The 12,371-nt window shown below is 44.9% G+C and overlaps 1 protein-coding gene across 10 annotated transcripts in view; it reads right to left on the bottom strand.

The window, feature by feature from the left end:
- The window catches only part of Ano4 (anoctamin 4), a 251,949-nt gene that overhangs the window by 112,890 nt on the left and 126,688 nt on the right, over nucleotides 1-12,371 (bottom strand). The window contains exon 1 of one of the 10 annotated variants that reach the window (XM_026784531.1): nucleotides 283-320. The exons of the other annotated variants lie outside the window; for them this stretch is intronic. Within the exon in view, the coding sequence (XP_026640332.1) occupies nucleotides 283-315 (33 nt within the window). The 5' untranslated portion in view covers nucleotides 316-320. Of the gene's footprint in view, nucleotides 1-282; nucleotides 321-12,371 lie in introns of those variants that run through there. 10 annotated transcript variants of the gene reach the window in all.

The following is a 12,371-nucleotide window of genomic DNA, read 5'->3' as shown; positions in this document are numbered from 1 at the left end:
AGAACCCCAAGGGAAGGAGGCTTTGGTGGCACTGTATGGTTCTAAATGACCAAACCATTCACTTTCTGAAAACGACACTAGTGCCTGTCACAGGAAATAGCCTTTCATAGACTGTCAAATGTCATTTCCCCAAGGACTCCATTTAGCTCTAGTTTCATTTTCCTGGTTCTCACTGGATGATCTCCCTTCTTCCCAATGGCATTCAGTGTTATCTGTATCTCCAAGACGGGTATCTTTGGACCAGAGTTGTCCAAGGTCCAGATCACCTTAGCCAAGGCTTACCAAATGTCTGCTCTTGGTTGTCTTGCTGGCCATGTCTGACTCAAGATACTCAACTCAACCCACGTCTCTGAAGAAACCATCCTTCTCCCTGACATCACAGTGATCCAATCAGTGGTCCGAGTTCAGCCATCATCCTTTACCCATTAATAATTCACAACACAGCCATTTAACCACCAAGTCTTGCTGGCTTTCCCTTTTCACTACCATGAGTCTATCCACATCTCTCTGCAGATGCTGCCCCCATCCTCCCCGTCACCATCAATCTGATTTTGTCTTAAATATTGCAGCAGCCTTATAGGCGAGTTCTCTCATTCCATCCTTGCCTAAACTGTCACTGGCATCAAAGATGTTTTTCAGAGTGCATTGCACCCTCCTGCCCCTGCCTCCTTCATCGAATCCTGCAGAAACTGTGGAGCTGCCTGTAGGCTATACAGTGTGCTCCCGGTTCCTAGCTTTTACAACACTCTCACCCATCTGGGGTGGTTTTTGAGTCATTTCTGCTCCTGTAAGTAACCTCTCATTTATACTCCTGTATATAATCCTGTAAAATTCATCGTTTCACAGAGCTGGACTTGGATGATTAAAAAACAAAAATACATTGTGGTCATGGTTTCCTGGGTCTCTCCAGAAAATCAGTAATGTGGCCAATTCCTGTTCTGGCCATTTCTTATCTTGTAACACTTTCTTATGTTTCTAGGCCCAGCCACAGTGAATTTCTTTCCTCCTATTTCCAAATTGCCCAGCTTCTAACATTCTCATGTAGAAGTTCTTTGCCTGAAAAAATTCCTTGTTTTTAGGTCTGAAGTGGGGAGGAGGCAGATGTCTAAGACAGCTGAACCGGAATAATGGCAGCCAGCCTCTAGGGTGTCGATGTGTACCGTGAGCAGAAGGAGCACCGCTCCTGTAGCTAGATACCCATCTCTGGACCACGGGCTCGTTTCAAATCACACTGCACTAGTCAGATAAATCCTCACAACAGAGTCCAGACGTTAAAAAAAGAGCCTCCTACAGGCCTTGAAACAATGTGCTTCCATGGTGTGAGGGGACCTGGGAGGACAAGAGATTGTGAGCAGCCCCTGAGAGCTGAGAGAAGTGCCTCACTGACGGCCTCCGGGAAAATGAAGCATCATTCCAACAACTAAAAGGAACTAAATGACCACATAAGAGGATCCTGAACTCCAGAAAGGAATGCAATTTAACTGACATCCTTAGGATATCATTATAGGCGTCCCAATGAGGGGGTGTACCCGAGTTGTACCCAGAAGCCTGGCCTTCGCAAACTATGGGAGTATAAACAATGGCTGTCTCAAGACTCTAGGGCTGAGATAATCTCTTCTAGAATGATATAAAACCAATATACACTTTGGGAAATTAATGCTATAATGAGATGCTTCACTGTTATGTCAATGATACTATAGTGAACAGCTTTGCCTAAGCGATATTGCCAGTATCTAGAATGTTTCTAAGCAAGTGCTTATTGAGAACGATTGTTAAACTAATTTATGAACAGTTTGGGATCTAGATGCCTGGTAGTTTTTCCACATTATTGAGAATCTTATTAAAACACTATTATTAGGAACATACTAACTTTCTTTATATCACAAAGGTTCCAATGTGGTTAAATTTATGGGAAATTAAGATACACTCTCCTCCAGGTGACAACCAGGAAATTTCCAGTGCCAAGGAGCTATAGATAATGCTTTAGCTTTTTCATCAAAGGTTCTCTGTGCTGCAGTTAGGTGAATAGGCTACAATATGGTCATTGCATCAACCCTGATGACCCTCCACATCCAAGTAGAAAACAGAGCACCGGGTATTGGAGACAACCAATGTGTGACTGGCAGTGTTATGCCATAGTAGCAAATGCCCCTGGCTATCACCGACTAGAAGTGGTAGAATTGTCAACCAGGTAGCATTGACCACATACTTGAATGACAGCTAATCCATATTGAGTTTTGGTGCTTATGAAAAGCACACTCCTAATTTTGAAAATAGTGCATGTGCACACACACACGTATTTGGGGAAAACTATATCATGATGTTTATGTTTTATGTTATCACAAATAATCAATCTATTGATAAGCATTCACAGCTAGAGTCCATTCAATAACTCATGTTCTCAGCAAATGGGAATGATGAACAGCTATTGACCAAGGTTTCTGTCCCACCAGGTCCTGCAGTTGTTCAGTCCCAAAGAAATACACAGAGGTCTACATTAATTATAAACTGGTTGGCCTATTAGCTCAGGCTTCTTATTAACTCTTGCATCTTAAAGTAATTCATAATTCTTGTCTGTGTCAGCCATATGGCTTGGTACCTTTTATCAGTGAGGCACTCACATCTTGCTTCCTCTGCATCTGGGTGATGACTACAGACTGAAACTTTCCTCTTCCCAGAATTCTCCTGTTCTTTTCACCCTACCTATACTTCCTGACTGGTCAACCCACCTGTACTCCCTGCCTGGCTACTGGCCAATCAGCATTTTATTAAACCAATACAAGTGACAAATCTTTACAGGGTACAAGATCATTGTCCCACAGCAAACAGCTGTGAAACAAGCCAGACTCAGAAAGGAAAGGAAATCTGGCATCTACCACTACTGAAGAAGCAGTTTAAATAGGGAAGTAGTTTCTAAGGAGGTGGGAGTGGTGAACTCTTTTGTGCTCCTACCTCTTGCTTGGATACTGTTCTAAACCACAGGATTCTACATACAAGAAGGGTACAGCTATCAGGCACCCTGAGTATTCTTGGTGCCGAGGCCAGGGTCAAGATTTAACGTTAAAGCAGCTGATATAGTTTTGCAGCAACATCTTAGCATCAGATACAGGCAAAGAAGGTGCCACTTCATCAAATGTCATCAAGACTTTCCCAGGTGGATAAGCCAAAGCAACAAAGCAGCCCGAGAGTTCAGGGGCTTACATGCGAGGAGGCTCAATGACGACCTACGGAAACAGCTAAGGAAACAGGGAAACAAAGTAATGTTTGAAAACAGTTCAGAATCATCAGCTAATAGGAGCAATCTCATATCCAGTTTACCTCCTAATGACTCTTGGAATATTTAAGCTCACACAAAGCAGCTTCCAGTTCCAAGTACCAGCACCCAGTGTTCCCGAGTTTAGGTGTAACTCTTGGTTTCCTAATTATGATTGATTGCTTTGTTTCATGGAGGCTGGAAGGAAGCAAAAAGCAAACCACAAATTGGCATCCAGCGCTGAACTGATCGCTTCGCTTCACTTTGCACACCAAATACAGCACCATGTGACAGAGAGAATCAAGACAGGGAGCTTTTCATTCAAATGGAGTTTGCACAGTGAACTTGGAGTACGAAAAACCTTTGGGGCAATCAGGGAGAAGAGGAAAGACTCAAGCAGTTTATACCCTTTTAGAACTACAGTGCTGTCCACAAGTCACTGAGTGAGGAAGTAGATTTCCGAAGACCCATGGGTACTGATTAGAGTCCGGGAAACTACATCTAGGCAGCCTCGAATGCACGCTGCAGTGATTTACTGCTGTACAACCCAAAATAATATCCTAGCTGGACCCAGGAGGCTTCAGATGGAGGAGGAGGGGCCCCCAGGGGCAACGTAATGCGCTTCCGAAACACTAATGGGCACAAGGTCTCACCACGTGTAATTTTCTTTCCTACCAGCTGACCTGCTAAGGTCAGGAAAATCATAGGCAGCATGGTTTCTTTCTTTCGTCTGCTGCAGTCCTGGCCTTCTAGGAAGCTCTTTTTAATTTCAACACGTCTTGGGGGGAAAATGAGACTGGAAAATGGAACTGGGAAGCAAAGGACTCCCCTGGGCAGTAAACATCATATTCCCTGAAGACCCTTCGAGGTCAGGATTCCTGCATGGTGGCTTAGTCAAACTCCTAGCCTGAAAGAAAGCTGTTGAGATGGCTTTCTACTTAAACTGTAGTAGTGGAGCGGGCTTCATGTGTAAAGAATTTAGGGGATAATGCCCTACGTGGGAACACACGGGAAATGAGTGTCGGAAAACTCCTATCTGGCTAGCCCTGCCGCTGAGACTTGGAAGAAAATCTCTAACTGACCTTCATCGTATTCACAGGGAAATACTGAGTGAGCATAAATGATGTGACAGTCAAGAATGAAGGGACCATAAGGGGGCTGTGAAAAACCTGTGTGGTCTTCCTGACACTAGGAAGAGAGATGCAGCCCTGAGCCAGGAGGACTAAATCTCCAGCTAATCGTGCAAAGTCTAGCGTGTTTCCTCTCTGGAACGGCAACCCAAGGTGGTTGGTGTCTGTTCTTCCTTTAAGGCCTGTGACCATTTTATTAAGCTCCTGGAAGCCGTATAATTCCCTTGGTGTTTTCAGAAAACAGAAACAAAAACGGCGACATGATGCTTTGTTTCTCTGTTGTAGTTAAAGCTCTGTGAACAAACTGGGCATGCTACACTTTCCGGCAATGGTCTCCACTGTCATCCCGCTCACCTGGAACCTCCCTGGGTTCCACCAAGAGGTGGATGGGGTCTCTCCTTTTCCCTTTCAAGTCTGCCTCAACCAAGACAGTCAAAGGGACTACTCTGGCAATAGGCTGCCGAAACGACCGTCGACCTTGGGATGTAGCCACCATGTGACTACTGTAAGCAGCACAGATGGAAAGAAAATGTGTGCAGCCCCAGCTGAGAGCTCAGATGACATCAGTGCCTGGGCAGGGACCACTCTAGGACTTAATGGGACTGATCCCAGCAGTGTCCATTGAAGCCGGGAGAAATCTGCCCCCCCCCCGCCCCCGCACGCTTCCCTGCTCAACTGTGGATCTGAGAGCAAAACAAAAGCCTGCTGTCTTGACCCACAAATCTGGGAGTTGTTTTATGCAACAGGAGATAACTGGGGCATTTATTCACTTCTGAGCCTCCAGTGCCTGGCAGAGGGTCTGCAATGCAACAGCTTTGAAGCATGCATATCTAAGGAAGGACACTCTAACGCTGGCAAAAGGGGGACCGAGCTTTCTTTTCATTCTATGGGGCACAGAACTTTCAGTTTGTCTGCCTGTCCCCCTCCCCCAGGAGTGGCAAATTCCAGATGTTTCCCTATTCAAGACTTCTGACTGCTGCTGGCTCCCAAGTTAAAGGTTTGTGCTGAGGGACGTCAGCTCTTCTCTGAACAGAGACAATTAACTAGTGTTGGCACCAGAACAAGGGTGTGGACATCAGGCAGCCCTCTGTGTGCAACTTACCCAGTGCATCCAGGCAGAGACCCAGAAAGAGTTGGCCCCTGAATCATCTCAAAGGGAGATGCTAGAATTCGTATGTCACAATGTGAACATTTGGGTTTTACAGAGATGGCTCTGGTTCAGCCTTAGGAAGGGACATGTTTCCTCAGTCAATTCTGTTAGGAGGAGGGCTTAATATGGCTTCTCTATGCTGTTTGCTGCCATCTTGGCATGCCTCCTACCACCCCCAGCTGAGCCCTCTTGACTTTGCTGGGGAGAAGCTGGGGACCTATCTCTAAGAATCTCTTTATCTGTGGGGTTCTTGGTTGGAGTCAGAGTCTACAGTGAAGACACTCAGGGGGGATTGGGACGCCGGAAAGGGAGTGCTATTTTTCTACACCCAGTGGGATTCAGTTGTACAGGCAAATGTGGGTCTCAGACCACTTCCGACAGGTGTCTGATACCAGACACTCGGGTCTGAAGTGTTGTTAGACTCCCCGTTGCTGTTTTAGGCTGAAGGAACTGGATATGGCCTCCCTGACTTGGATCAGGGACACAGTTTCTACACTAAATGCTTCCTTATTGGAAGACAAAATTTCCCAAATCATTTTAACCATAAGAGGCACCAGGGGAGAACTTCAGAAAGGAAACTTGGGGTCCTTGGACAGGTAGGGGTGAAGGGGGTAATTTACATATTGGAAATTAAGCTGCCGTACAGCCAAGGGCAGGGTAGGGAGGGATGGCACCCGGGTGGGGCCTCTCCAGAGGTTCCAACACTGCTTACAAACTTAAGTTGTCTCTTGCTCTGTGCTCTGAAAGACTTCTCCCAGTCTCCCAGATGCTGGCCAAATCCAGTTAGCTCTCGGTCTAAACCCACCACCCCCATTCAGCTCCAACGATTCTTCCCGCATTCACGTGACAGGAAAACACAATAACAGGATGCTCTCACTAGCCGCCTCGGAATGGGCATTTCCAGCCTCTCTGCACGTAGCTCCCCATTATCATAAAGCCTCTCCTTGAACTCCCAAATGAATTGCCAGTTCCTCACTTCTGTGTATGTTTCTCTGTTGGGAGCCGCGAGACCCCAGATCCTGAATTTCTTGTAAACAACTTGTTTTCCCCTGATCCAAGTGCCTACAGCTGCTCTGAGCATGAGACCTTCATGAGTTCCTGATGGCAGGAGAGTGGTTTCTGGTGTTTTTGGCTGGGGCCTATCTCTATATAATCTGCCCCTGAACACAATAAAGGGAGCATTCTTGGGGCTTTGTTATCACTGATCGAAGGTCTGTGTGTGTCAGTCTGTCTCTGTGTCTGTCTGTATTCTCAACCTCCAGCCCCTTGCCCGAAGCTCGCGAACTGGGGCCTAGCGCACAGGAGCGCAGACACGCGGCGGGGGGTGGGGGGGTGGGTGGGGGTGCACGGTGCATGGCATTTCTCGATAGCTTCACCGCACCTGATATGCTGACTTGTTTCATATTACACTATCCGCACTAATAGTGGACATCCGAGAGGTATCTGGTGAATGAAGAGGTGAATGAATGATCCGTTCCAAAAATCACAGCCATCAGACGCCCTTGACTGCCCTTGAGTTAAGCCTTGACCCAGCCCCCAGGTCACCAACCACATTGGCAATTAAGATTTACTAGGCTTCGCTAATGAAGTTCCTCTTTCAGTTCTCTACTTTTGTCAGAATGATGAGCAGAACCACGGACTGACAGCTCTCCAGACTGCTGTTTCAAAGCTTCTCAATCTCCCTGTTCATTCATAAATAATTGGTATCAATTCGTATGAACACTTTTTTTTTTTTTTTACAGTTTTTGGCAGTTTAACCTAGAAGTAATGAAAGAAAAAGAGGAACCAGATGATTCCACGAAAGAAAGACTTCAGTTCCTCCTGGATGCAGCAATATGATGCTCCCATGTGTTACACAATAACAACGATGCCAAACGGGCTTTATCCCCCAGAAGTCCAGGATAGAGCTCCGAGGGGATTGTGTGGATTCTGTTTCTTCTTGTGGTTCTTCATACAGTTTTGGAGCCTCTGCTGTGACTTGGAAAATTGCATATTATTTTCCATTTAGTTGTGCTTTTTTGGCGTGTTGAAAGAATACAAATGAGTCATGTGAAATTATGGACTGACTTAAGGTCATCTTTTGAGGAAATCAGTTCAAGGTAACTTTGTTCTGGTTGTCTTGACCTGGCAAAGGAAATGTTTTGATTCGACTCTTTCTTCCTAAATAAACACAAGCAGCTAAGGTCCTTAGAGCTTTCAATTGGACTCAGAAATTAAACTGGAAATCAGAGCTAGAGGAGGAGAGGAAGAAAAAGCATGGCCCCCACTACCACTTTCCTGAAACAGCCTGGAGCTGCTAGAACAATGCTGTTTCTGGGCAGTGACATGAACAGCCGCAAGTGGACTGGTCCTGGTAGAGCTGCCACTTGACACGTGTCTCGGCATCTCCTACTTTCCCTAGACACAGGTTAGGGACCCTCTTCCCAAGAAAGGATGGGGATAAAGATGAATGCCTGAAAAATCCAGCCAAACGGTCCAGCGGTGAGTGAAACCACTCCCCTCTTACTAATGACATCATTGCCTGGGATTGGGTGCTTAATTTGTGCCAGACTCTCCTGGTAAGAACAGAATATAGAACTCAGAAGTCACTTGAGTTTCATGGAATTATATGCCAGCTAAAAAATGAAGAAATTGAGACATAAGTTAAAAATCTCACTCGATTATTTACTTAGTAAGTGGTACAGAGGCAAGCGGATCTAAATCTCAGTTACCTGGCTTGAGAGGCCATTGCTAACTTACTTATTCATTGCCCCAAAGAAATGGGCTCTTTTCTTCTGATTAAAGCAGTTGGCCTCTTGTATCATAGAATGGTTTCACCCACTTTTAATAATTCCTTTTAATACTACACAGATACAACAACGAGCCGCAAAATAGTGGATCAGGTATTTAACTTGGTGATTCTTAGCCAAGCCCAACCCTTTCTGGCCCTGTCAGTTCTTGCTGGGACAAAAAAGAATCTTCAGAGACTTAGAACAGGTGTTACCAGCACAGCGTCGGAGAGAGCACAGTTGCTGCTAATCACCTACAATGTGTAAGACCCACGACAAAGAATTATGTAGCCCCAAATGTTTCTAACACTCAGAAACCCTAGGGTCAAAATGACTAGTGTTACTTCAACACAGTCATAGAATTTAGCTAGTTACTCAGTTGGAGAGATGACTCAGTGGCTTAAAGTATGTGTTGTTCTTAAAGAGGACCAGGGCTCAATACCTAGCACCTATATGGTGATTCATAACCAACTGTAATTCCAGTTCCAGGGGTTCTGATGCCCTCTTCTGACCTCTGAATAGCATCAGGTAAAAATGTGGTGACATACATCCATGCACACAAAGCATTCACACACATAAAATAAAAAGACCTGAAAAATTATCTTCTCAATATTTTGTAGCAAATTTCAAACTTCTGTAGCTAAGCACTGGGGTAAGTAAGTCTCCACGATAAACCCAGGAAGATAGAATTTGCCCTGAAAGAAACTAGACAAGCCATATGGAATCCCTAACTCTGAAGGGTAGTATCCTAAATTTAGGAGGAAAAAATTAGCAGATTAAAACTGAATCAATGCCCATCTCCATTGCTCCTATTTTCCTTCTGTTCAGATAAAGCCCCAAGTTATGTGGTTGTTAAGACCGCTACATGGGCTGTCTGGATACTACGGGGATTTGGCAAGTCTGGTGTCGGTACCAGTGGTAACAGTTGCTGCTGATGCACTGCCCAGAAGGGCTGGAAAAAGATACAGTGCCCACCACCTCCACACTCTTACCCAGTGACTGCCATGGGGGCCCTTGCCTGTTGTGCACTTCTACTCCACAGCGTTCTCATTGGATCAGGCAGAACTCCAAATCGGGTTGACGCCCTACATGGTTGATCTTTTCTCTCCTAAGTTCCCCTCTCCTTTAGAGACTGCTGCTATAGGCAACAGCACTGGCAAATGTCTAGGGGTAACCCACCTTCCTGTGCCACACACCTCTTCATATGCCATCTCACACCAAGGTGGCTCACTCCTTGTGATGGTTTGACTAAGATTGACACCCATAGGCTCCTATTTCTGAATGCTTAGTCACCAGGGAGGGGCACTATTTGAAAGGATTAGAAGGATTAGGAGGCGTGGCCTTGTTGGAGGAACTAGGTCACTTGGGGAGGGCTTTGAGGTTTCAAAAACCCATGCCAAGCCCTGAGCCTCTCTCTGCATATGGGTCATGAGGACCAGGATGTAGTCCTCAGCTGCTGCTCCAGGGCCTGCCTGCATGCTACCATGTTCCCTTTACAGTGGGCTAACCCTCTGAAACTGCAAACCAGCCCCAAGTTCAATGCTTTCTTTTACAAGAGTTGCCTTGGTCATGGCGTTGCTTCACAGCAATAGGGCAGTGACTAAGACACCTCTTCAAAGCCACCAGCCTGTTGAGATAGACTCTCTGAAAATGGAAAGATCTTCTATGCGCTTGGATAGGTAGGATCAACATAATAAAATGACGTCCTACCAAAAGCAATTTACAGATTCAATGCAATCCCCATCAAAATCCCAACACAATTCTTCACAGACCTCAAAATACTATACTCAACTTAAAACGGAAAAGCAAAAATCCGGGAGAGCTAAAACAATCCTGTACAATAAAGGAACTTCCGGAGGCATCACCATCCCTGACTCCAAGCTCTGCTATAGAGCCATAGTCATAGAATTATTTTATAATGATTTTAATGTTGGAGCCTCCTTTCAGGTCCCACATGACTAATTCAGCCAGCAGATGGGTATTGTTCTATGAATACAACTGTTGGCTACACATTCTAAGGATTTCAAGGTATCCACAAGTCAGGTAATAGCACAAAGGAAAAAAATGTGTCCTTATAAATGATGATTCAAAAGCACAGCAAAGGAATATTAATTAGATTATTAATTAATAAGAAACAGAAATAAACATAAAAGTGGAAATGAATAATATGAGCATAATTTTAAGCAGGGCATCACTTTAAATAGACAGATAAGATACAAATTTACTTGGACTTACTCTGAGTCAATAGAGAAAGTTGCTCTAAATTGCTTTTTCTGGATGAGATTGTAGTTACTGAATATCAAAGATCCAGGAAGCCTTGACAAAGGTTTAAAGATTAAAATTTTATATGCTGTCCATACATGTATCATAAACTTATAATTTTTACTTGTTTGGTGTATGTACATGTGTGTACACACATGGTCACTGCTGGTGTATCTTCAGTCACCCTCCACCATATTTTTTTGAGACAGGGTCTGTTATTGAGCTTCCAGCCCACCAATCAGCTATTGGCTGGATTAGCTGGCCAGCAGGCTCCAGGGCTATGCCTGTCTCTGCTCCCTGCCCTATCAGCATTGGGGTTACAGATGCTCAGCTTTCTACACAGCTACTGGGGGTCTGGACTCCAACCTGGAGGGTTCCTCTGGGTTTCTAGACACCCGATGCTAAAGGAGAGGAGGATTCTTATGCTAAACTGAACCACAGAGCCTGTCTTTAACCATTTGGAAACTCAAACCCCATTCTGCCAAAAAGCTTGTCCATGGTTTTGGATATTGTGGGGCAAAGGTCCTAATAATACCAATAATTTATAAAACGTACTTAGCATCAGTTTTTCCAGATGTGCATGGATTCACAAAAAGTTCCTTGAGGTTCTTCTATTTTTCTTTTTCACTCTTTGCTTTGCGTCTAATAATAGGCTGAAGTAACTACTGGGAGCCAAAATTACTGTTAAAATGGTTATCTCCCTGCTGGGACTGGTGGGAAAGCACCTGATCTCCCGAAGAGTGCTTCCGGCAGCTTCCATGTCTGATAACACAGTGCAAATACAGATGCCTCGGAGGGACACTTGACTTCACTTATGACTTCTTACTGCCCTCTAAGCAAGACAATCTGCAAACTTCTCTTTTCTCTCTGTATCTGAGTGATGCAGAGGAAAGAGATGCTGCATCCAGGACACGCTGTACCACTAATGCTGAGGACACAGGGATGCAGAGTGAAGAGATGCAGCATTGCAGACATGCCATACCACAAATGCTGAGGACACCGGGATGCAGAGAATGCAGACACGCTACATTAGAGAGCTAGGGCAAGACTGGAGCCAGAGGTTACTTGGGAAAAATGGTTCCCCAAAAAGGCCTGTCTGTCTGCTGGCAGTATACCGAGCATTGTGAAGAAATTGGCAAGTAAGGAAGTTGCAGCCCATAGGACAAAAACAGGCAGTGAAAAAATTGCTCTGTTGCTTTGTTTTTAAGCTTTTCTCTATGGTAATACTTTTTCCACCTTTTTTCTCCCCTGACACGCATTGAAATGAATACCTAACTATAAACATATTTAAAAATAATAACAGACAAATTAGCTAGTAAATGACCCAAACCACACAAGCGGCACACCTGTCATGCTACGGGCACATGTCACAGCATGCCACAGTGCAGAGCAGGCTGAGCCAGGCTCAGCTGCGGGTCCGCTGCTGGGAGCTACATACCGCAGTGCCTGTGTTCGGAGACACGTGGAAGGCTGGTGAGCGATTTAGTAACACACATTCTCTGGAGAAAGCTTTGGACTTCCTTAGCGTGAATGGATGACTCATGAAATGGTTTCGAAATGAGCTATGCAGAGGAAGCCCCGCGAACGGGAAGGCTCGTCATGAAGCTTAAAACACCAATCCCATTAGTTACACTAGGTTCTCTATTTTGATAGGAATCAAAATTTTGACCAAGTCAGGATGGGCTTTCATTATTTCAGACTATGCAGATGTTATAATCTTTTTCTCACTCTTCTTTTTATATAAAAACCCTGCCACTTAGAAGTAAGATTACAGGACAAGGCAAAGCCTTTAAACACACACACACACA

This window comes from Microtus ochrogaster, chromosome 24, assembly GCF_000317375.1.
Source record: "Microtus ochrogaster isolate Prairie Vole_2 chromosome 24, MicOch1.0, whole genome shotgun sequence".
NCBI lineage: Eukaryota > Metazoa > Chordata > Mammalia > Rodentia > Cricetidae > Microtus > Microtus ochrogaster.
This window is presented reverse-complemented; position numbering and strand designations above follow the sequence as displayed.